The 24,943-nt window shown below is 45.9% G+C and overlaps 1 protein-coding gene across 1 annotated transcript in view; it reads left to right on the top strand.

The window, feature by feature from the left end:
- Positions 1–24,943, top strand: part of RYR2 (ryanodine receptor 2) — a 3,481,211-nt gene that overhangs the window by 2,228,548 nt on the left and 1,227,720 nt on the right. Inside the window, exon 63 of the mRNA XM_086925791.1 lies at positions 20,138–20,187. Within this exon, the coding sequence (XP_086781917.1) occupies positions 20,138–20,187 (50 nt within the window). The remainder of the gene's footprint in view (positions 1–20,137; positions 20,188–24,943) is intronic.

Raw genomic sequence — 24,943 nt, 5'->3', positions numbered from 1 at the left:
GCTTAGAACTTCCCATGATAATCAAGGTAGATGGATAATTGTACAGCTGCTTATCAAGGACCACAAGTTTGTACTATGCGCTGTTTATGGTCCAAACCTGGATGATCCATCTATTTTTGAGTCACTATTTTTGGACCTTTTTGAGTGGCATGGGGATCTAATAATTAAGTGTGACTTTAATTGTACCATGAACCGACATATAGACTCAACTAACCAAGGGGTCTCGACTAGAATGAGGAAGGCCAGGGCTGCTATTGCGGAAATGGCTCGATTGCATGATTTGAAAAACGCATGGCGTCAATTGCACCCTTTAATACCTGGTTATACTTTCAATTCAATTCAAAATACTTTATTCGGTTTTACAAATCGAAAAACCATAAAAGCAACATTGCAACCATTAAAACATTTGATAAATCTTTTAAAACACATGCATTGTCCACAATCACATTACATAGGAAATTTATTCCAGTAAAAATAAATAAAATATTATAGAATAAAACAATCACCCATGAGATACATATAAATTCTAGAGGGGGGAACTAATAAAATGACAACTACAGTTTCGGGATCTAATGGTTCTCCATACGGTTTCTGATCTTCAATGCGGATTTCAGATATCCAGTCACAAATAAAGTGCATTCTGGCTTTAACATTTGCAAAAAGCAAAGAGCTGGACGGACCGGAGTAAAATTCAACTTTTTTAAAAAGGGCTTTAAAAAGAACCTCCAGGGAGCATCATAGAGGCGGCAAAAAAACATAAAGTGCACCAAATCCTGAGGAGACATATCGTCGCAGCCACAGGAAAGTAGCACCTGGCCTCTATGGCTTCCCCTCGGAACAGCGAGTAAAAGATGGAAATAATCCATCCGGAACCTGGTTAGTAAAAAACGCTCGTGGGCCGACATGGGCCACGTAAGATATGGCTCCATTAATGGCATAGTTTTAAGCATCACAAATTTACGGATGGTGGATTTATCCAAATCTACCCCATCTCTGTTAAGTTTTTAAAGCTGGATAAAAGACTTTTTTACAAACTCCACATTTGCTGCAATGATCAAATCGGGTTTTAAAAAAAGGTCCAAATGCCTCAGCTCCAAAAAACAGCCTTTTAAGTATTTTAACCATGGGATGTTAAGCATATGGTCCAGGCACAGAACTTCTTGCAATAGTTGATGGTTAAGAGCTAAATCTTTATTTAACCAGCACTTAAGCCAGAAAAGCAGGGGACACATAGCTAAAATATCACCAATAAAAGGTAGCCCAGTTTCTTCGTGTACTGCTAAGTTCGAGGTTCCTTTTGGTACTCCCAGGAGCTATTTTAAAAAATTGTTCTCTGCTACCTGGATACCCTCGGATGCTACATAACCCCATAGCTCACTGCCAGTGCTACCAATTGCGATACTTTTCGCCTGATATATCTTCAACATTGCGGCAAATGGGCGCTTACCCATTTTTGCTGCAAAGTTGAAGATAGCAGCATTTGCTCTGGTGATCTCCCCTCTTTTTCTCTGAACTAGGACACCCCAGTTTAAATGATCATCAAAAAGGACGCCCAAGTAGGAGAAGGTTGTCGATATGGGTACTTTCTCATCGTTCACCATAAAGGAGTACTGCCTCTTAGGGCGCGACCCGACCTGCATTATATAAGATTTAGTGTGGTTTATGGCTAGATCGCGATCAGCCATAAAACTACAGAAAGTATTTAGTAAGCACTGCAGACCTCTTGCGGTTCTGGCCAAGATGACCACATCGTCTGTATATAGCAAGACGGGCAGACCCCTGCTCCCAACATAGGGGAAATCGGCCCCAGTTTCGACCAAGGTCTTATCCAATTCATTAATGTACAAAATAAAAAGAAATGGGGCAAAAATGCATCCTTGCCTTACTTCCCTTTTAACATAAACATTTCTTGAAACCCTAAGAACCTGGGAAAATCTTATGTTTGTCTTTGTATCCCTGTGCAGATCCCTCAGGACGTTAACCAAAGGGGTCTCCGCCCCCATGGCGTTCATGGACTGCCATCATTTCCCCCTATTGACACAGTCAAAAGCGAAGGAAAAATCCATGAACGCCATATAAATTGTGCCTCTCGGGCAAAGGTGTACTTCCCAAGAATCATGTACAGGTTAAGGCATTGTGCTAAGGTGGAGTGCCCTGGGCGAAACCCATATTGAATATCAGAAACAATCCTATTACCTTCTGCCCAGGCTGTCAATCTATTCAGCACTACACCAACTACGACCTTAACCACGGAATCAATAAGGCAGATCGGTCTGTAACAAGTTGTGCTGTTACGATCTCCCTTCTTGAATACCGGGACAATTGTTGAGGTACCCCATGACTCTGGGCATCCAAACGCTGCCGCCACGTTAAGCACGGCTGCAAGGACCGGGGCCCAGAGAGATGGGTTTGATTTGAAATGATCAGGCATACACTCCCGGCCTGGTGCCTTGTTGCACGTCAGCCCCGAGATGCCTTTCTCTACCTCACTCAACGTGAATGGGACCAGGGTTTCATTTTGTCCTCCCGCTTTAAGATATGTCTGAGTTGTAGTACTCTTAAATATGGATCCGAAGTGTGACACCCATTCATCTTCAGTAATATTGGTGCCAATGTCATCCGCCCTCTCCCTCTCAAACAGGGGTCTGTTGATTAATCCCCAAAATCTTGCACTATTACCTAGTGTACTTGGGTCTAGGAGTTCTCTCCAAGTTGCAGCCTTTAACTCTCTTGCAGCTTTAGAGCATGCTGGGTCAAACCATTTAGGATTCCTAAACAAAGAGATTGGTGCAGGAACAGTTAATAATGCCCCCACCTTTGAAAAAATCCCCTCAAAGGCTTTAAGTATGTTCGTAGAAAGGGAATCTGGTGACACACATGATATTAATTCTAAGGCACATAATACATGTACGTTGTCATAAAATAGATTCGGGTTCACACGAGACCACTTAAGGCAACGTTTCCCATCTGTAAGTCAAATCACACCGGATGTTACCATTTTTTCAGCAAACTACCACCCAAGTGTACACATACAGGGTTGTGGTCACTGAAAATATTTTCTAAAATTGTAAATCTCAAGAGGATAGCTTGGAAGCCAGTAGAGATCAAAACGTGATCTATAAAGGACCCGCCATTACGACCTTTAAATGATGGAACAGGCTGTTTACTAGAATCGGCGGTAAAAGACATAGAAGGGATCAAATCAAATTCATCAAGTAAATCATTAAGTGTATCGCCCTGGACTGAATGCTCGAAGTGTAGTCCCCACATCCTGGCACAACCCATTTCTCCCAAACTGGTTGACACAGGATCACCACACGGATGCACATTAAAATCCCCTTCTAGCATAAGGCCAAGGGCAACATATCCGCAGTGCTGTTTAACAAAGTTCCCCAGCTGGGCAATCTTACAGACTCCAAAAGTTTTCACTGCATTATAATAATTAATCAGGCACAGGCTCACATTATCTCGCTTTAAAATAATGGCTTGGAAATCAGTATGGATTGAGGGAAGTGCCTTGATCCTGCAGTTCAAGGCTAATGCTATATAAATGGCCAAACCACCCTTAGCTCTGCCGCTAGTTGATTGGGATGCCGGGATAAAGGCTTTATAACCCTCTAAAAATAAATTGAAGTCCACCATCCAGGTCTCTTGTAGGCAAATCACAGGGAATTGCCTGATGAGCAACACCCACCTTGGGTCCTGGAACCTTCCCTCTAGCCCTGCGATATTCCATGAAATGACATGGTAAGCTACTTGCTCCATATGGTCCCCCGCTGGGGCAGTAGGTAAAACCTCTGTTAATTCGGGGTGTGTGCCTGAGACAACATCTGCATAAGAGGACCAGCACTTGGCTTATTATTAAAAGTTGTAGGGCTGGTCATAAGGAGAGATGTTTCTTCCACTACCTTTTCCCCCGTATTCATTAAATCCACTATAGCTAGATTAGTAACAGGTAGTCAGCCTTGGGCGTCTAAGCCGGACAAAGCCTCAAACCTGTTTGAGACCGGGATGTAAGAAGCTATCTCCTTCTGAGTTCTCAATGGGAGCTTATAGAAGTAACCAAGTGGCAGGGCCCAAATAAAGGTGGCAGAGAGCGGGTACTGATACTGGGCCTGAAGGATCATATGGGCAACTGAGGTGCTGCGAAAATTAACAACAGCACAACCCCCCGATGTTCTTTTGCATCTGCCCCACCCATGCAACTCTACGCACCATCAAAATGTTAATGCTCATCGCCACCCTAAAATGTTTATGTCTGGCTAGCCAGTCAACAGTTTTATTTCTTAATTGGGTCCAAGATTCTGTTTGATTGGACCGAAGCGGAGGACACCGGCCAAGACCACAACAAGAGAACAGGCCGCAGGCGGGAGATCTAAAATGTCTCGCGCTGGCTTAGCGGTCACATGGTTTGTAATACTTGACCCATCTCTGCCACCGTCAGGCTGAACAGTTAAGGTCCTCAATAGGCCCTCCGGCACGTTCAGATTCTGAGCACCTAAACAAGACATAATTGCCTGCCCAGCCACCCCTTGAAGTGCTGGGCTCAGTTGCGAGGAAGACCCCTCTAGGCCGGATGTAACATGCAGCACTTGCGGTCTTACTGTGAGCATATCTCCATTATGGTTATTTACCACCCCATGGGTCATATCCCTAGTTTGATCCCCCACAGGACCACTATTTCACGGCCGTGCCGGCGCCACAGGCTCCATGCCCCCCCTACAGTCCCAGCTACCTCTGAGTTGGCCATTGCTTCAACACCTTTAGAAAGGAGAGTTAGCTTTTCTTCAATCGCCCCTAATTTATTCCAAAAGGGCCTGAGGAGGGTGGTAATTAAATTCTTCATGCGCTTCCAGAAGGCCAGATTATCTCCAGGTTCCCCCAGCTTGCTCATGTTAGCATTAATAATTAGGGGCAAGCCATTATCAGATTTAGGAGACGACTTCCCATTTAGGTGTTTAAGTTTTTCTTTAGCTTTGCCCCTCATTGCTACTCCGCCCCTAGTGAGTTTTGCTGGTGGTTCCCCAGATCCTTCCTCATGATTAGTGCCCAACCCCAATGTGGATGCATTAGCCACCCCTTTGTTGTCTTTAGCAGCTCTTTTAGATCTAGTAGCTCGATCACCTTCAACTGGCCGTAGTGTAATAGGGGAATGGATTTGGGCTTGAAATAGACTAGGGCAGTAGGGTGATCTGAATTCGGCAAGTGGTTAGCGTCCACTGAGTCCCCATGGGTACTTGTCCTAGGGGAATTAATATGTTCCGTGATACTCGGGTCGGCCTCAATGACTGTCCCTAAATCAGAAATAGAGTCCATACCAACCATGCTAACCGTTACTAATGGTGTAGACTCAGTATTCAAGAGTCATGGATTCAGGGACAGCCACTGGTGATTTAGCCGGACTTATAGCCCCCAGGGATGATCTTTTCTGTTCCACGTATGTCCCCAAAGAAAATCATTTTTCAGTGAGCTATATTTCATATTGGAGAACCGATTCAGCCCTGGTTAAAAATGCATCCAACGTACCTACCACCCCTCCTTCGCTCTGCCCTATATTTTTACGTTTAGTGGCCATTTTAAAAGCTCAATGAAATTTCTCCAAACAACAAATATCCAAATTAAGATAATACTGTAATACTGCGGGAGCCCTGGCCCCCTAATGAGCACCTCCTGGTGCTCTTATTCGCGTTGCGCGGTGAGACTGCCGCGTGGAATGCTAGGGATGAACTCCCCTGATGACAAAAGATGATGGCGGCGATGTTTCAGCGTCCTGGAAGGAGCGGCAGCTCTCTGCCTGATGCAGCGTCCCGTGGCAGATAGCAGATGGCAGGTATAGTGGGCACAAGAACGTAGTTTGTGGCACAGAAAGACGCGTTATACTTATTATAGCATACCTCACCGACAGTACTCAAGAATCGACATGATCTTTGTTAGTAACTCCATTCCTAATATAGTTTAATGTGAAGTCTGTCCCAAGATATTCTCAGATCATAATCCTTTGATACGGACACTCACATCTAACTCATCTAATAAACAAACACGTCAGTTTTCTTTCCCTCGTTTTCTGTTGACAGATATAGAATACCAAACTTTTATGAAGGAGATTATTAACAATTTCTTAATTAACAACGAAGATTCTGCCTCCCTTTTTTCAGGTTGGGACACGCTGAAAGATTAAATACGAGGAGTTACTCAGCAGTATCTTTGGAGACAAAAGCGCATTAAGAATCAGACAAGTGAAGCTACTAGAGCAGAAATCCAACAACTAGAAATAGCACATGCGGATGAAATTAGGCGAGGGAATATTCAAAAGACCTTTCTCCCACATACTCTCAAACATACTTACTTCTAATTGAGAAATGTGCTGCATTAGGACGGTCCCTAAAAGATAAAACTGCGGCTAATTATACTAAAAATAGAGCTCTCCAATAAGAGTATGGCGAACAAGTAGGTAAAGTGCTTGCACACCAACTCTCTGATAAAAGAGCGGGGCGAGTAATAAAGAGTATAAGAGGAGGTGGGGGATTACTCCATACACATCCAGAAGAGATATTGGAGCAATTCTCAGACTTTTATCAGGCCCTTTATAGAAATCCTACCATGTCTGATGAAAGGAAATTTATTGAATATATGGATAAATGCAAATTCCGTGAAACTACTTATAGATTAGAAATAGATCTGATTCAAGACCTTAATTTAGATATTACAGCCGAGGAAATATCTGACGCTACCGATGTATTCCAGTGCTTAATGTCTGCAGGTCCTTTCAGGTGCTAAGCACCGACACCTATTTCTCAGGGCCGGGTCTATTGAATTTTTCTCCCATGCACAGACAGCACTGTGCACGAGAGAGGCTTGTGCAGCTGTACGTTCAGATTTGGTGCATTCTGCTAGTGTGCTTGCTTTGGCGCGCACCAGTGCCTGGTCCTGAGGGTGGGGGATGGACAGGTGTGTTGTGTCATGCGCAGGATAAACTGCACGAACGATGAACTGGGAGCATAATTTCAGCTGCGCTATATAGAAGTCTGCGCTTTCCAGTGTAGCCAAAGCTGCAAGGTTAGGTGAGTTGTGTGTGTGTGTTATTTTACACACAACTGTTATCCTACAGGTGACAGAATAGTGCTTGGCCGTGGGACACCATCAATAAATTCCCTAACAGTGGCACCCGCAGGAAACTGCCCTGTAGCTGCCTGCCTCAGAAGCCCAGAAAAGGCCTTGCAGCGTAATCACAAAATACGGGAAGCAGCTGAGGGTGGTCCGAAAGTGAAAACATTTCTTCCTGCCAGTCAGTGTATTAATACTACGCTCCTACCTGTCCCAGTACCATCTCGTCTCTATCAGACCCATCCTTTCCCTTCTGCAATGGGCAACGTTGCAGCCACAAGCACCTTGAAGAACACCTCCCATCCCTGCCACTGTGACTGTGCACCACCGCTACCTCCGACAGTGCCCCTCTCTCCACAGTGGCCTTCTCCCACTATCCCAGTGCCCCTCTCTCCACAGTGCATTTCTCACCTGTAGCTAAGTGCTCCCCTGCTTACAGTCCCCTTCCCCTCTTTATCACAATGCCCCTCCCTGCAACAACACTCGCTAACTCCTGTTACAGTACCCCTTGGCTCCCTCCCTCCCTCACTCTCAGAGCACCCCTCCCCACCATCGCTTTGTATTAAAGCATGCACTAGGCACTGAGTATCCATACTTTGAGTTCGCACGTGAGACCCCAAAGCCTTACTCAGTCTTGGCCACTCGAACCAGGAGGCTTTCCCAATTACCCCCTAACCAGTGAGAGGATACACAGGGAATTTCTCAGCTTTGACCTGGAGAAAAATAGCATTGATTCAAAACGTGCTATCAGAGGGGCTAGGCTGTGTTTGGGGCACTGTACCCCCCCCCCCCCACCCCCATAAGCCTGCTGAGATCTATCGCCCCACACCTTCTCTTCACCTCCAAAGACCCATGTCCTGTAAACAACTGCTGCATACTTACAGCCTTATGTCCCTGTTGGAGAGAGATCAGAGTTTTGTCTAGTTGAAGTTTGGATTGTAGAACAGAGGGGTAATGTAGAACAGGTTCCATGCAGATGACAGAACTATATTATGTGGATAGCTCATGTGGGTTTCTGTTTTTTGTCATAGACGTCCTTTTGTCACTCGCTGATCATAAATTACAATCCTAATATATAGTACAGGCGGCACACTCAGTTGAATTTTGTGCTCTATTAGTTAAAACGTATGTGTGGAAGCTTGTCTGAATGGAGTTGAATGTCTGACTTCATTTGAAAATAGGTGGCAGTGGGATTTTGCGACTCATGTTATAGAACTATTTGTTTGGAGCATGAAAGTGTGGTTCTCCATCAAGGCGTACTCCCAATGGTATAACTGACACTTTATTACGTTTTATCAGGAATACATATTGTGACATAACAAAACATCTTTTTATGGCACAAAACTTAACACAGTTAAAGAATCGCTATTGTGTGTCTTGGACAACACTGCTGTGCATTGATGAGACAGGCCAAGAATGATACACTCCTGTCACCTCTCAACTTTACATAATTAATGGCTGTATATTTAATAAAGCAGAGGTGACTCTTTGATCTCTCTATCTCAGTATCTGCTTTTCTTCCTCCCCTTCACACCTCACACCTTCACTTCTCTCCAATCTTACTTCACTTCCTGCCCTACATCTGCGTTTTCTCTTAATCGCCACCTTCCCTCATTAAATGCTTTTAATTGTTCACCTTTCCATCTTTCCCTTCAACTCTACTCTCACACGTTCCCCACTGTTCGCTTTTCTTATCCTGCCTTTCTCCTCTTTTCACTTTTCCTTCTCATCACGTTCCACTCCAATCTTGCAATCCCAATCTCTGCTTTCCACATTTCTCTTCACATTGTCTACTGCATCTGTCTTTGCCTTCAGACCTCTCCTCCCTCACTCTCCCTTTTAATTTTTTCCTTCTTGCACATATGTTTATATCTACTCCAGGAATCGGTGTTCTATCTCAGGGTCATAAATTGAAATCTTGGTGTGGCCACTTACCCTTTCATCTTTAGATAAACTAAGTGCAATTGAGCAGGATAACAACATTTTGTATTTGGTGTCAAGGCCCCCTCTAGTGAATATATGCCTTACAAACATACATGGTGTGTTTCTCCCTCTATCCCTTCATTTCTTCCTTTCACATTATTTTCTTATTTCCTCCTTCTTTCATCCATTACTTATTTATTTCCTTACTCCAGTGCTCCTCTTCCTGCCTGCATTTGTTACTGCCCTCTTTATTGTATTCCTTCCTTCATTCTTTTCTTTCTTTTAAACACCGCAGTGCAAGCACATTTTCTTATGTTTGCAAAGCTGCCTCAAGTCCTCAAATGACCTTTCTCTAATTTGAGTTCACTTTTAAGTTTTTGTCATAGGCTTCCAATATGTTATATTATGTTATATTCATTTGTATAGCGCACTAATCACCCAGGAGGGTAATCAGGGATTTGGGCAGGTGTGTAGTTGTGAGGTGGCCGAGTTGCTTTTGTGAAGGGCCAGCCCTTCATCTTCTTGCGGAACTCAATAAGGGAGGAGGTGACTCCGATGTGTTGAGGCTTGTGGGTGTGGGTGGAGCCAATAAAGGGAAGTGGGTGGAGCCACAGGAGGGAGTGGGCGGAGCTCGGGAAGTGGGTGTGGCCTCATTAAAGACTGTGAGCACCTGCACTTCATATTTTACAAAATAGGCACTGATGTATTCCCTTCTGGAAAAGCGGCAGGAAAAGATAAAATACCGTTGGAATTCTATAAAATATTTAAGACTAGCTTAGCTTCTATTATGTCCCAGATTACGAATCATGTTGGTGTAAAGGACACAGTGCCAAACTCGTGGGATATGACAAATATTGTCTTCTTTCTGAAAAAGAGCAAGCCGAGGGAAGAATGCGAGTCATATCGACCGATTTCATTAATCAATGCCGACGCGAAAATTTTCGCAAAAATATTGGCTATGCGTCTTGCACCTTACATGGAACAATTAGTTCCTGATCAACAATCAATCAATCAATCATAGACATTTATAGAGCGCTCTACTTACCCGGAGGGTCTCAAGGCGCTAGGGGGGGTGCTGCTACTGCTCGAACATCCAGGTCTTGAGCTTCTTCCTGAAGGCGAGGTGGTCTTGGGTCAGGCGCAGGTCGGTCGGGAGGGAGTTCCAGGTCTTTGCGGCCAGGTAGGAGAAGGATCTTCCTCCTGTCGTCGCTCTTCGGATGCGGGGGACGGCGGCGAGGGCATGACTGGCTGATCGGAGGTGTCGTTTGGGAGCGTAGAAGTTGATGCGGTTGTTGAGGTAGCTCGGGCCTTGATCGTGGAGGGCTTTGTGTGCGTGGGTGAGGAGACGGAAGGTGACCGGAGATGTGGCTGTGTCGTGGGACGTCGAGGATGAGTCTGGCTGAGGCGTTCCGGATCCGTTGGAGTCTCTTCTGGAGCTTGGCGGTGGTTCCGGCGTAGAGGGCGTTGCCGTAGTCCAGTCGGCTGGTGACGAGGGCCTGGGTGACCGTCTTCCTGGTCTCGGTGGGGATCCACCGGAAGATCTTACGTAGCATGCGCAGGATGTTGAAGCATGACGAGGAGACGGCGTTGACTTGTTTGGTCATGGAGAGGGAGGAGTCCAGGATGAAGCCCAGGTTGCGTGCGTGGTCTGTTGGTTTGGGTGCGGTGCCCAGGGCGGGGGGCCACCAGGAGTCGTCCCAGGCGGAGGGCGAGGATCCCAGGATGAGGACTTCCGTCTTGTCCGAGTTCAGCTTCAGGCGGCTGGTCAACATCCACTCGGCTACCTCTTTCATCCCTTCGTGAAGGTTGGCTCTGGCGGCGGCGGGGTCGTTGGTCAGGGAGAGGATCAGCTGGGTGTCGTCGGCGTAGGAGATGATGTTCAGGTTGTGTTGGCGTGCGATGGCCGCGAGGGGGCTCATGTAGACGTTGAAGAGGGTTGGGCTCAGCGAGGATCCTTGGGGTACGCCGCAGATGACTTCGGTGGCCTCTGACTTGTATGGTGGTAGGCGGACTCTCTGTGTCCTTCCGTCGAGGAAGGAGATGATCCATTCCAGTGCCTTCTCCTGGATTCCGACGTTGTTGAGGCGCTGCGCTAGGGTGCGGTGGCAGACGGTGTCGAAGGCCGCGGAGAGGTCTAGGAGGATGAGGGCCACTGTTTCTCCGTTGTCCATCAGGGCTCGAATGTCATCGGTGGCAGCGATGAGGGCGGTCTCGGTGCTGTGGTTGGCCCGGAAGCCAGACTGCGAGGGGTCGAGGGATCCATTCGTCTTGAGGAAGGCGGCCAGCTGCTTGTTGACGGTCTTCTCGATGACTTTGGCCGGAAACGGGAGCAGCGAGATGGGGCGGTAATTCTTGAGTTCGGTGGGGTCCGCTGTTGGTTTCTTGAGTATAGCGCTGAGTTCGGCGTGCTTCCAGCTCTCAGGGAAGGTGGCGGTGGTGAAGGAGGTGTTGATGATGTCCCGCAGGTGGGGTGCGATGACAGCGTCGGCCTTGTTGAAGATGTGGTGAGGGCAGGGGTCGGTCGGAGATCCGGAGTGGATGGAGTTCATCATGCGGACGGTGTCTTCGGTGCTGATCGGGGTCCAGGCGCGGAGGGTGGTGGTGGGGGGGCGTTGGTTCGGTCGTGTCGGTCGTCGGTTGGGTGCTGAAGCTGTTGTGTATGTCCGCGATCTTGTTGTGGAAGTAGGAGGCGAGGGAGTTGCAGAGTTCTTGCGATGGGGTGATGCCGTTGTTTCCGGCGTTGGGGTTGGAGAGCTCTTTCACGATGTTGAAGAGTTCCTTGCTGTTGTGTGCGTTGTTGTCCAGCCGGTCCTTGAATGCAGTTTTCTTGGTGGCGCGGATCAGTTGGTGGTGCTTCCGGGTGGCGAGCTTGAGGGTGGTCATGTTGTCTGGTGTTGGCTCCTTTCTCCAGGCTTTCTCGAGGGCTCGGCAGTTCTTCTTAGAGCACTTGAGTTCGTCGGTGAACCATGGGGCCTTCTTGCTGCCGGGTCTGCTGGGCGGGGTCCTCAGTGGGGCGAGCACGTCCGCGCAGTTGTTGATCCACTTTGTGAGGTTGTCGGCGGCCTGGCTGGGGTTTGCTGAGCTGGCGGGAGGGTGCTGGCTCATGGAAGCGGCGAGCTGGTCGGCTGTGACCTTGTTCCAGCATCTACGGGCAACCTGTTGCTGGTGGTGGTGGATCGTCGTTCTTTTGAAGGTGAAGTGGACGCAGCTGTGGTCCGTCCAGTGGAGTCCAGTGGCGTGGGTGAAGGCGATGTCTTTGCTGGATGAGAAGACGGCGTCGAGTGTGTGTCCGGCGAGGTGGGTGGGGGTGGACACTAGCTGCTTGAGTCCGAGGTTGGCGAGGTTGTCGAGCAGGGTGGTGGTGTTGCGGTCGTTGTTGTTCTCCAGGCGGAAGTTGATGTCCCCCAGGAGGATGTAGTCAGCGGAGGGGAGGGCATGCGGGCTGACGAAGTCGGCGATGTCCTCGCTGAATTGTGTGCGTGGCCCCGGGGGTCAGTAGATCAGGGTGCCTCTGAGGGTGGTCTTCGGGTCGGTGTGGATCTGGAAGTGTAGGTGTTCGGCGGTGGTCAGGATGTCGTTGGTGTTGGTCGTGATGCGGATGGTGTCCCTGTGGATGATGGCGATGCCTCCTCCCATCTGGTTGGCGGTGCGGTCCCTCCGGGTGATCTTGTATCCCTCTGGGATTGCGATGGCGATGTCGGGCGCTGAAGAGGCGTTCATCCAGGTCTCGGTGAGGAAGGCAACGTCAGGGGCTGTGGTGTCAATGAGGTTCCAGAGTTCTATGGCGTGTCTGTGGACGGAGCGGGTGTTGAGTAGGATGCACTTGAGGTGGTTGCTGCTGTTGGTCGGCTTGGCGGGTGCTGGTGCGAGGCAGGTCCGGATGCAGGTGAACTTGCAGGCGGTGCAGCAGAAGGGTCCGTGGGTGTGTCTCGGGGTGGCACGGTAGCATCCCGGGATTCAGCCGTCGTTGAGTGCGTTGAGGGTGGCAGCGTCGTAGGTCCGGCGGGTCGTCTTGCTTCGGCGGGGGCCAGGGGTCCTGGCGCTGGGCGCGGTCCAGGCGCGGACGGGCGCAGACGGGCTTACCTTTGGCGCGCCTTCGGCGCACAATCGGCGTGACCGCTGCGCGTTCGCACGGTTGCCATATATGGCGAAGTGCGAGGGAGGGCGGAGCAGCTGGGAGGCGGGAGCGGGGAGGGTACAGAAGGAAAAAAGGGGCGGGGTTAGCGGCGGTGGCAGGAAGCGGGGAGCGGGGAGGGAAGAGACGGGGGCAACGAAAAAGAGGCAAACAGGCACAAAATGAGAACAAATTTACAAATAAGTACAATGCCAACAGGGGTACAAGGCAAGATAGCGGGGCACAGGAGCCTGCAGGTCAGGCGAGCACGGACCACGCCTCTCGATGGCAGGGGGCGTGGTCACGCGGCGGCAGCCGGGGCAGCGAGGCAGGAAGCCGGGGAGCACACGCAGCAGCTGGTGGCCGTGCGGCGCGGAGGGTGTCCTAAACTAGGTCACACTCACCTGCGTCGCACGGTCGCCATATATGGCCAAGTGCGAGGGAGGGCGGAGCAGCTGGGAGGCGGGAGCGGGGAGGGTACAGAAGGAAAAAAGGGGCGGGGTTAGCGGCGGTGGCGGGAAGCGGGGAGCGGGGAGGGAAGAGACGGGGGCAACGAAAAAGAGGCAAACAGGCACAAAATGAGAACAAATTTACAAATAAGTACAATGCCAACAGGGGTACAAGGCAAGATAGCGGGGCACAGGAGCCTGCAGGTCAGGCGAGCACGGACCACGCCTCTCGATGGCAGGGGGCGTGGTCACGCAGCGGCAGCCGGGGCAGCGAGGCAGGAAGCCGGGGAGCACACGCAGCAGCTGGTGGCCGTGCGGCGCGGCGGGTGTCCTAAACTAGGTCACACTCACCTGCGTCGCACGGTCGCCATATATGGCCAAGTGCGAGGGAGGGCGGAGCAGCTGGGAGGCGGGAGCGGGGAGGGTACAGAAGGAAAAAAGGGGCGGGGTTAGCGGCGGTGGCGGGAAGCGGGGAGGGAAGAGACGGGGGCAACGAAAAAGAGGCAAACAGGCACAAAATGAGAACAAATTTACAAATAAGTACAATGCCAACAGGGGTACAAGGCAAGATAGCGGGGCACAGGAGCCTGCAGGTCAGGCGATCACGGACCACGCCCCTCGATGGCAGGGGGCGTGGTCACGCGGCGGCAGCCGGGGCAGCGAGGCAGGAAGCCGGGGAGCACACTCAGCAGCTGGTGGCCGTGCGGCGCGGGGGGTGTCCTAAACTAGGACTTATACTCGGCAGGGATACAACTTCGCATGTGAATACAGCTCTAGTTGATTTTGATGCTGCTTCTAAACTTAGTAAGGACTTGGGGATGATCATGCTTGATGCTGAGAAAGCATTTGATCGTGTAACGTGGGACTGTCTCTGGGCTATATTCTCAGCATATAATATCCCTGGTCGCTTCTATGACTGGATTCGAGCTTTGTATAAAAGCCAAGTAGCTAAATTAATTTACTTAATTCATCATTCTGCCCCTTTTTCTATATTGAGGGGTACTCGTCAAGGGTGCCCTTTATCACCTTTACTATTTGCTCTATATATAGAGCCATTTATTAGATCACTAATTACTAATCCACATATACTTCCAGTCTTATTAGGGTCTGAAGAATTAAGAGTGATGGCTCACGCTGACGACATTGCTGTCTTCTCTGCAGATCCAGCCAGGGCTATAGAGGCTATTCAAACTGAAGCTAGCACATTTGGGGACTTCTCTGGATATAAATTAAATATTTATAAGATCCAGATTATTCTTAACTTTTGGGCAAAAAGGCCGATGATTGGGATTGTCACGTCAGCAATTTATCTAGTAGTACAGCTTATCTATGACCTGGGACAGGTCATAAAACTGAATTATGAGTCCTTATTGAAATCTATGGTTTCTAAAATGAAGGAATGGCATAAACTTCCTATCAGTATCGTAGGACGCTGTAATATTGTTAAAATGATTATCTTGTCCACATTTCTTTATTTATTTAGGGCAATATTGTTGCGTATCCCGAATTATATCTTTAAAAAATTGGAGGGGTTATTAGCAGTTTTATATGAAATTATAAACAATCGAGGCGTGCTATAACATTTCTAAAACTACCCTATAGATATGGAGGATTACAGCTACCAGACTTTAAGTGTAATTTACCTTTGACGCATCTCAGCATGCCATTAGGGAGCTATCCGATGCTTCCGGAAATCTTTCATGACATGCAAGCCAAATACTGGAATACATATGGTATTAATAAACTTAGTCACTTATATAATGCCATTAGTTTCCTTAGGTTTTCAGATCTTCAGAAGTCATATGGTATTCCTAAGAATATGTTCTACAAATATCTACAGATTAGAGACTGTCTATGGGGTGTAGAGATATAAGACATCCTATGGGTTTGGATATATTGAATTACCTACACTTAGAGGGAAAATTGACCATCAGTAAGGCTTACCAACTACTCTCTCAAATATGGGAGAATGAAAGCCTTAAAATAGCGTCTAAATGGAGCGAGATATTGAGACAAGATGTAGGTCCTGTAGATATAGAAGAATCACTGGAGAGTTTAGATACTGTGATAAGTTCTATTAACCTAAAGTTGCCACACCTCAAAACTGTATATATGCTCTATTATACTCCAGAACAAATAGCTAAATGGACAGATCCCATTGGTATAAATGCAAATAACAAATGTAAATGCGCTAAGTGCGGACTGGCTGCTGCTAACATCCTGCATATGTTCATTACCTGTCCAGGTTTGATTGATTTCTGGAAGGATGTTCTTTGTACAATACCTAATCGCTTAAAAATCAATATACACTTACCGGATCAAGAACTGATACTTAGCTATAATGCCAGATGTAGCTTTGGGCTTAAAATCCTTTACAGCAATTATTATATCAACAGCAAGACTTTGTATTGCCCACGCATGGATATCCAAATTCTCACCCAAAGCTTATGAATGGTGGGCAATGTTAAGGGAGATCTTTTAAAGGGAGATGGCTATAGCCAAAAGTAGAGGTGTTGGCTCTGGAAAGAAGTATTATCGAATTTGGGGTCCTATGTTAAATTAGACTAAAACAGTACTGTAATTGTCCTACCAAAAATATACTACTTTTTTTCTCTTCCCCTCCTTCTTCTTGTGTCCATTTTCATTTGTTCAAAGTAGTATGATTTTTTTCAGAAGCTCAGACTTTCTTCTGTTCTTTTTTTGTTGTTTCCTCCTTATGATGAATAAAAAAAATTTATTAAAAAAAATATGATTGTCTAAGGAGACCTACTAAATCCTGCTCTAGCTGGGAATTAGGGGGAAACCAGATTAAAAAGGGAAGCAGAGAAAGGTCAGGGCATTCCAGGACTTCTGTGGAAGATAACGTATAGTTTATAGCATAAAGCAACACAACAGAGATGTGGCAAATAAGTCTGTTCCTCTTACAGTCTAAAGGGAATCTGAATAAAGATAAGTATAATACCCAATTGTAAACACCAAAAATACTTCCAGAATTCCAGGTCACATGTCTAATTAACTTTCATTTTCAAACAACAAGAGGTTGGCAACTACATTTGAGATTTATTTCCTTTGGTCCACACAGTAAAACGTCCTTCAATACTTTCCGTCTCCATATAATGCTCGGAGAGTAGTCCTCTCTTGCTTCGTTTACTCCTCTTTCGAGCCTTACTATCTCATTCACACAATGTGCCTTTCACTGACCATGAGCTCATTTAACTGCACCTGCTGAGGAGAGAAAAACATTGCATCTATTGCAAGCATTCACATTAAAATTGAATATTGGGTAATTCAACAGACTAAGGCTTTTGGTAAACCTTAGTATGGCAAACATTTTAGTACACGTTTTTAATGCATTATTACAAGTACATATACAGTTACAATGTAGGTATAGAGCACTATTTGAATGGGTACATTTTCAGTTATGAAATAAATTGATAGTAATGGAGAGTATTATTTAAAAAAATTGTAGACATGTAAGAAATACAATGCTATTAAACCCGCACAGATATAAATATATATATGAGAACTGTAGCTCGTTTTTACTATAAAGAAAATGTTAAAATACACACTTGTATAAATGTCAAGATCACACAGTTCATGCACTTTCTGTAACTGTTCAAGTGCACTACATTCCGTTAATAAGGTTACATCACACAAGTACATAAGGCCATACGTACACACATATATGTATGGCCCAATTAAGCATGAAAGGGTGGAACCAAAATGATGCCCCAAATTGCATTCATCCACTTATAAATGCACTGGAACTGAGTGATACCCCAGCTGGAGTATATCTTTCCCTGCAATACACTGGTAATTTTCTAAACCATTGATATAAATTAGTAATAAGAAAGGGGCAAAGAACAACCGTGGCAAAACCCCTGAGTGTACTTTTCTTTAGTTTGTTATTTGATCCAAAACAAATATTTTCCAATGTATACTTGTGATTCGTTAAAGCACATCTCTCAAAAAAATGTCAATACCTAATCTCTCCATAATACCATAGTTGGAATGATGTTCTGTGCAAAAGCACAGAAGAGGTCCATAAGGGACTTGTGAATGGCCCCTAACCTGGCCATAACATATTTCCCTATTATGAGGTGTAGGTTGAGCCACTGCTCAACTCTGCCCAACCCAGGGCAAAACCAATACTGCATATTTGATAGGACGATGGCCCCCTTACTCAAGCCTCCAGCCTTGAGAGTAATACTCTAGCTAAGATCTTAAAGGTACTACCTAATAGGGAGATCAGATGACAGCAGTTTGAAGGTTACAATTTCCATTTCTGAAACCTAACTCCTTCCAGAATAGTACTAATGGGCCACTTTTGGCAGCTCTTAAGATTTCTGTTAGCAAGGGAGGGCATAATGTTATATTTTATTTGAATATGTCCATAGGAACTTTGTTCAGGTCTTGTGTTTTTCTTTGGGATTCATTTTAATTGTGATGTCCTTGGTGTCCATTGAATGATTCAGAATAAGAACAGCACACTGATCGTAAGTTACTTCCTCTTCTTCATCATAGTCTTGCCCCAGAGAAGCTGGGTCAAGGACCTTAGTAAAATTCTCGACTTAGGTTTGGACGGGAATCAGGGACTCAAACTTTGACTTTTCATAATCAGAAAAAAAGGGAAGATTGACAACTTTCCAAAAAGTTGTGCTATTGTTTATTTCCCCTGTGGCTTATAGATGCCTCCAGGCTTTGTATCTAATTTCTGCCGTTCACATGGCTAGAACTTTCTTATGAGCCTGCCTAGCAGTGACCATTTCATCCTTAAGGCATGGATATTTGCTGAGGGCTACTTTAAGTTTATTATGTGTGGGTGTGCTTGCACGATTAAACCAACCATACAGCTGCTTGGGGTTTATGAGAAACTGAAATGGAAGAGATAGAGGACATGAGTTAAAGGCTTCTAGTATTAGCCAAGGATCTTCCCCTAGTCTGAATCTTACATGCATGAATTTCTTATTGTTGACTTTCTCTCACTTAATTCTGACCCCTTTATTTCTCGTACATTAGATTTTACTACTCTCAGACTGGGTACTACTGCTGTTTAAATTAAAGCTAAAAAGTGTAGTGAGTGGGTTATGACTGCTAGCACAGCTAGCAATTACATAAACTCAGCCTGAGTACCACATTTTCGTCGCCTTTCTAAGTGGAGGGTAAATTTGTATGTGGGGACTTGCAATCATGGGCAAAGACCAGATCCTTAGACATTACAATCCTATTCAACTCATCCCAATTTGGAGTGTGCCCAAAAGGTGTCCTCTCCATCCACTCTGTGTCCAGTAAACCACAAGTTGGAGCGTCACCTAAATTACATAAGCAAATATTAAACTCTCTTATTCATAAAAAGAGGACCTCTTTTTTTGTGCTCATCCTGGAGTTCAAACAGATGGACATCAAGATCATCGACTATCTGTCTAGATCTGACATCAAAGATAGTATTAAAAAATGTAGCAATACATATCAGGAATGTTAAAAAGCAATACTTGTAGGGGTACATTGAACTTCCTTTTCAACAGGGTTGGTCAATTATACTCTATCTGCATTTGATGGTATTTCTGGAGCACAAAATTAATAATAACCAGTTAGAAATTGTTTTTGTCTGGGTCCCATGTCTCATTACAGCAAATTACATCATAACTTTCTATTGACATTGTAATTAATGGTACTGTATCCTAAGAAACAAAGCTAGAGTAGCAGGACCAAGCCTCCTTCGTGATACTGCAAAATTCTGCCAAATACAAGAATGATTTCAGTCTTTGTGCAAACCTTGGAGTCCTTGCATAAAGTAATGACCTGCACCTCAACTCTAAATATCTATTAAATGGTGTTGAGGTCCAACAATTACTGAATTTAATGACATTAAGTTTGATGTAACTTCACCGGTTGTAATATCCAATCAACTGCTAACTGCTAAAATCCTTTTAGATATAGACTGCTGTTTAGTACCAGTTCACTGCATTAGCAATGTGTATGTGATAGCCTTGATTTCATATGTCTGTAAAGTAATGCAAGACAACATGTTGATATGGTATATGTGTATAGTTTATCTTGGGTTGTCAGATCTGCATGCTGTGAAAAGTGGGAGAAACAAAAATGTACTATTAAAGGAGTACAAAATATCCTTCAATAAAGACCTACACTTTCAGTGAATATGACAATGTTATGTTCCTGACATGCATCAAGCATTCTGCGGCCTATTCAAGGATGTTTATCATAATACACAGAGCACCATGATGGATTCCTATTGATGCTACACTTTTCTGTGAAGGTTCAGTGGTTACTTTGTCTTGTTAAATCCTGATTACTTTCCTATTGGCTTGGCTTTTATTTCATTCAATTGTAACATGCTTTTTAACCACGTTTCAAAAGGGGTTGCCCCGCTAACTTAGCTTCCTTTGGTACTTTATTCCTAAATTGTGTCAAGACAATTAGATCTTTGTGTTACCTCATGTTGCCTTTTCTTGCTGATATTTCAGCTTTTATATTTCTTCATTCTCTGTCTTTCTTTCTATCTTTTTTGTGTTACTCTTGTCTTCAGCTTATTCTGCAAGCTTGGAGTTCTTGTAAGACATAGGATTTCACTCTTTGGTAAGGACAATCTAAACATTACCAGCATGGCCAGCATTCTGTTTTCTTTATCATTCTTTTATTTTGATTTTGTGATCTGCTGCCTTGTTGCATGGATGATGACTGCATGCATTATGTTTTAAAAACTAATACACCTTGTGAGCTAAGTGAACTTTTCAGTTAGAAAGCTTTTGAAGTCAGTCGCTACGTGATTTATGAAGTGTAAGTATTTTGCAGGTTTCAACAACATTTCTGATATACAACAAATGCAAGTCAGGCGCTCTAATGCCCAGTTACGTACCAGTAATTTTCATTAATCCAAGTCCATGTCTTCCTCGTCACAGTCCCTACATATGAGTTTATCTCCATTCATGCAGAACCTAATTACCAAACTTGACTTTCCTTCCCAATCCAAGATGGCCCCCATACTTATGAGTACAAATGCATCACTTTCTGGAAGGACTTCTTGAAATAATCAAGCATAGAAATAAAAATCAGTCGACAATGGGGAGTGGTGGTTGGAAACCGGAGTTTGACGAGTAAGACATGGACTCGGAGTAATAAAAATGCCTGGTACATAACCGGGCATTACCTCCTCATCCATCTTCCTATCACAGTCCTTACATATGAGTACATATCCAGTCCAAAACTGATTTTGAACAAATCACACCATGAGTAACCAAAATGACCCAAAACATTATGCTGCAGGAGAACTCACAGAACTCAAAACAGCAGTGCCAAAATCAGAGAATACATCTCCACCCAATTGCAGACAGTAGTGGATCATGAACGTGTGCAGTAAAGCCCAAATGGCAGCAAAGCAACTATCCCGATTTGAAGCCCCTTAAAATGCCACCCAGGAGTCAGATACAACCTTGGTAGACTTCCCAGAAAAAGATGCTGGGACAGGTTGGCCAGCCAAAGAATAATAAGGAGAAATGGGCAACGTAATCCAATGGAACAAAGTAAAGAGAGAAGGCTTTAGACCCCTCTTCACCAGAACATGGGAGACACACAAGGTATCAATTTTAGTAATGAGGCAGTGCGCTGCAAATACACAGAAAGAGCATGACGGACATCAAAAGGTAGGCAAAACAATACCGTACAAATGAAATGAGTAACCCATCTTAAGGAGAAATGCTGGACTAAGACAAAGCACCACCTTGTCCGGATAAAATGTAAGGAATGAAGGGGAGGACAACAAAGCCCAGAGGAAGAAGTGTCTGACGCAGCTTGGATGGATGGGTTGGCAATACCCAAAGGGGCTGGACTGACTGTAGAAGTGATGAAGAAGGCAAGGGAACCAAGGGCACCTCCTTCAAGGCGGGGCAATCAAAATAAGCTCTGCCTGGTCCTGGATCATCTTCTGAACCACCCAAGGGAGAAAAGTGATGGGTGGAAAACAGTAATGGAGACCCCGGGGCCAGGGAGCAGTCACTGCATCCTTTGCCCAAGCATTTGAAGAGGGGATAATACTCCAAACTGAGGAAGGAGGGCATTCCCCTCTATTGTGAACAAATCTAGCCAAGGGTGACTGAACTGAAGAAGAATCAACTGAAATATTGCCAGATCCAAACACATAATCCCCGAGGATGGAAACTTCTGACTCAGAGCATCGTCAAACCTATTCTCCCTCCCTGGAAGATAGACTACTGAGAGAGCCAAGAGAAGGAGTTCGGCCCGAAGATAAATCCTCCGGGAAAGGAGAAACAAAGAGGGGCACATACCATCCTGCCGATTCAGATAAAAGCGGACGACCTTATTGTCCATCTGAACACACACAGCTGTGTGCAACAACAGGGGCTGAAAAAACAAAACGGCCTTTAGAACTGCCATCAGCTTTTTCCAATTGGAAGACTGAATCATCTTGGACCAAGACCACTTCCCCTGTGCAGTGGATGCCACCAGAGTTGCACTCCATCCCATCCCACTGGCATCGGTCATGAGAACCAGCACGGGATTCAAAATTTAGAAAAAAGCCCAGTTCAAATGAGCAGGGTCCATCCACCACTAGAGATCCTTGCAGATCTGAAGGGTCATGGGAACCATAGTCTCATACTTCTTAGACAACAGGTTCCAGTACCTCTGAAGATTGTGAACAAGAGGATACATGTACATTCTTCCCCAGTGGACTAGGGCCAACATAAAGGACATCTCACCGTGACTGCGGAAGCCGGTCCTTGCCGATGCCAAGGGACGAAGAAAGAGAGAGAACGTATGGGAGCGGACATGTGAAGGACTGGGTTCTTTTGGACCCAGCGGTGCCAGGGCACAACACCTGAAACCTTCGTGGGTAACCTGCTCCGGCGTACAAGTCACAGAGACACGGGACACTTCCTTCGGCGTCAAAGAGTCAAGGTTTATTTACTGCAGGGAACACAGAAGTCACAGGAAGTACATCGAGTGTAGTTCGGGGAGACTGCTTCAAATTGTATTTGTGGATCGCTCCTTTTATACAGTTTTTACCCATAGGATAACATGATACACAATAGTTTACAACCTGGTTCCCACAAGTTGCTCTCAGAGGGGTCGCTTTGGTCACTTTGAAACACACAAGGTCCGGAACATAAGTGCGGAAACATTTGGCGGTTCCCAACTGTAAAAACCCATCTTCCCACCATTAGCAATTTCCAATCAGCAGTAAAGTAGATCGAAATAGGAACGAAGACAGGTGCAGAGGAAGACGGAGACAGTAGGGAGATCGGAAAGGGTGTAAAAAGGGGAGGTATCGGGAAGCACGAGATACAGGCATCAAAGGGACGTGCCTAATGAGATGCACAGCTGAGACAATGAGTCCGTGCGGCAAGATGAGCCTCGAGCGGCGTCATCTGCCTTACAGCAGCAACCCCCTCGTCATAAAGACACTTTCAAAGAACATGTGTCTTCCGCTTGGGAGTCCCAGGGTCGCGAAGCGGACAGCGTCCGTTCGCTGGCTACTTGAGGGCAAGAGACAAAATGGATGCCGTATCTAAGATGGAACCCGTGGGTACAGGTGAAAAACCCACGTAACAAACGAACGGTTTAAGTTAGCACAGCGAAACTGCGCACACTTACTAAACTCGTCATTTGCGGTTCATAGATACTAGACTCGCCCATATTCGTGCGAGTCGAAAACACCACTTACAATTGTCACGGAACCTCAGACGCTCCTTTTGCCCTCATGTAGGCAAGCACTAGTCGGAATCATATTCGATATTCATCAGACCATCAAGATGTCGTTGTAGCATAGCTCTGTCCGATCGAGTCCCCTTGGTAACAGATGGTTGTCTCATACACGTTGTAGCACAGAGGCCACATAAGGCAGGACCACACTGCACACAAAGGCAACACGTGAACAGGAACACTACCACAACCCCGATGATCGTCAGAATCTTCCAACCCCAAGCCGACACCAGGCCCCAAAACCAACCAAGTAGCGTCCAATCCCCTACATCCACGTGTATGGATTCGGAGATCTTATGCAACTTCAAGATGGCTTGATAGACAGTAGGAGCATTATCTGGAATGAAAATGCAACAGCTCGAATGGATCACTTTACACACCCCACCACGATCTGCTAGGACAACATCTAAAACCATACGGTTTTGTAATGTCATAAGTCTCTCCGCCTGAAGTTCTGTGGTGATATTACCAAGGGCACTGGCAGTAATATTAGCTGTCGATTCTACCACTCGAGTCAAATGTCTCAGGTTCCTACTATTAACCATAGGTCCCCAAAACGGGAGGAAACCCTTGAAAAAGTCTCCTGCCTCTTGACCGGCAGTATCCTCTACGCTAATTACGCCTCGTACAACTCTAGTCTTATGATAATCGGCATCTACAGTAAACGTCGGAGGCAACAGATTTGCAACGAAACATGAGCCCATGAAGTCTGCGGGCAACCATGTGTATGCACGATCATGACAGATAAAGTATGTACCCTTGGCAGCCAGAAACACAGGGGACGGGGACATTGGCAGAACGTAACTTTCAGTGCAAGCACTTACTCCAAGTGAGGCTTGCGAGCCACGACCCACAAGACAAAGATTACCAGTGTGGGGTACGACCCATATTGGAGACGAGCTTTTAAGCTGCTTTTCATTAGTGAACATACTATATTCCCCTCTACTTAAGACCCTATAGGCTTGTACCTCTTCTCTAGGGATAAGAAAAGGATCATGGATCTCATCTTCCATATCCTCTATAGCCATCGATAGCAGCCTCTGATACGAGGTAGGACCAAAGTTGGGGGAACGTTGTTCTTGCGTGGGGTGGGAACCCAGTGCGCTTCGAAACATTGTTTGGAATGCTCGAGCTGACCCTTGGGAACTATACGGTAACACCAGATATGGAATTCCCTTACCCGTAGTATGTGGCATCAACCCACACACCCAACAATTAGTAGTGTTAACCACTAACTGATGCTGATGGAGGAGCTGGATAAAGGAATTATTGCGGAATTCTACACGTCTAGCCTGTTCGTGTTCTGGTAACATATGAAAGGAATGAGGAGAAGCAGTAGAAGTAAGGTTAGGGTAAGGAGTAGGAGTAGGAGTAGCAAGGAAAAAGTAAGACATAGTGTAATACACCCCACCCGCCAAAAATGCAGAAGCAGTCAAAAACAAAACAAACAATTGGGATACAAAACATTTCGTACGACTAAGTTTCTGCAGCTTGACTCTATACGCCTGAGCTCCTTCCAAATCATTCAGCTTCGAAAATGCCATTTCCCTACGACCGTCCGCAACGTTTCTTGACACACTTCGTTCTGTGCAGCAATAGTCAATCCCCAGGAGTT

This window comes from Lissotriton vulgaris, chromosome 6 (assembly GCF_964263255.1).
Source record: "Lissotriton vulgaris chromosome 6, aLisVul1.2, whole genome shotgun sequence".
Taxonomy (NCBI): Eukaryota; Metazoa; Chordata; class Amphibia; order Caudata; family Salamandridae; genus Lissotriton; species Lissotriton vulgaris.
Note: the sequence above shows the minus strand (reverse complement) of the source record. Positions and strands in the feature narration are given on the sequence as shown.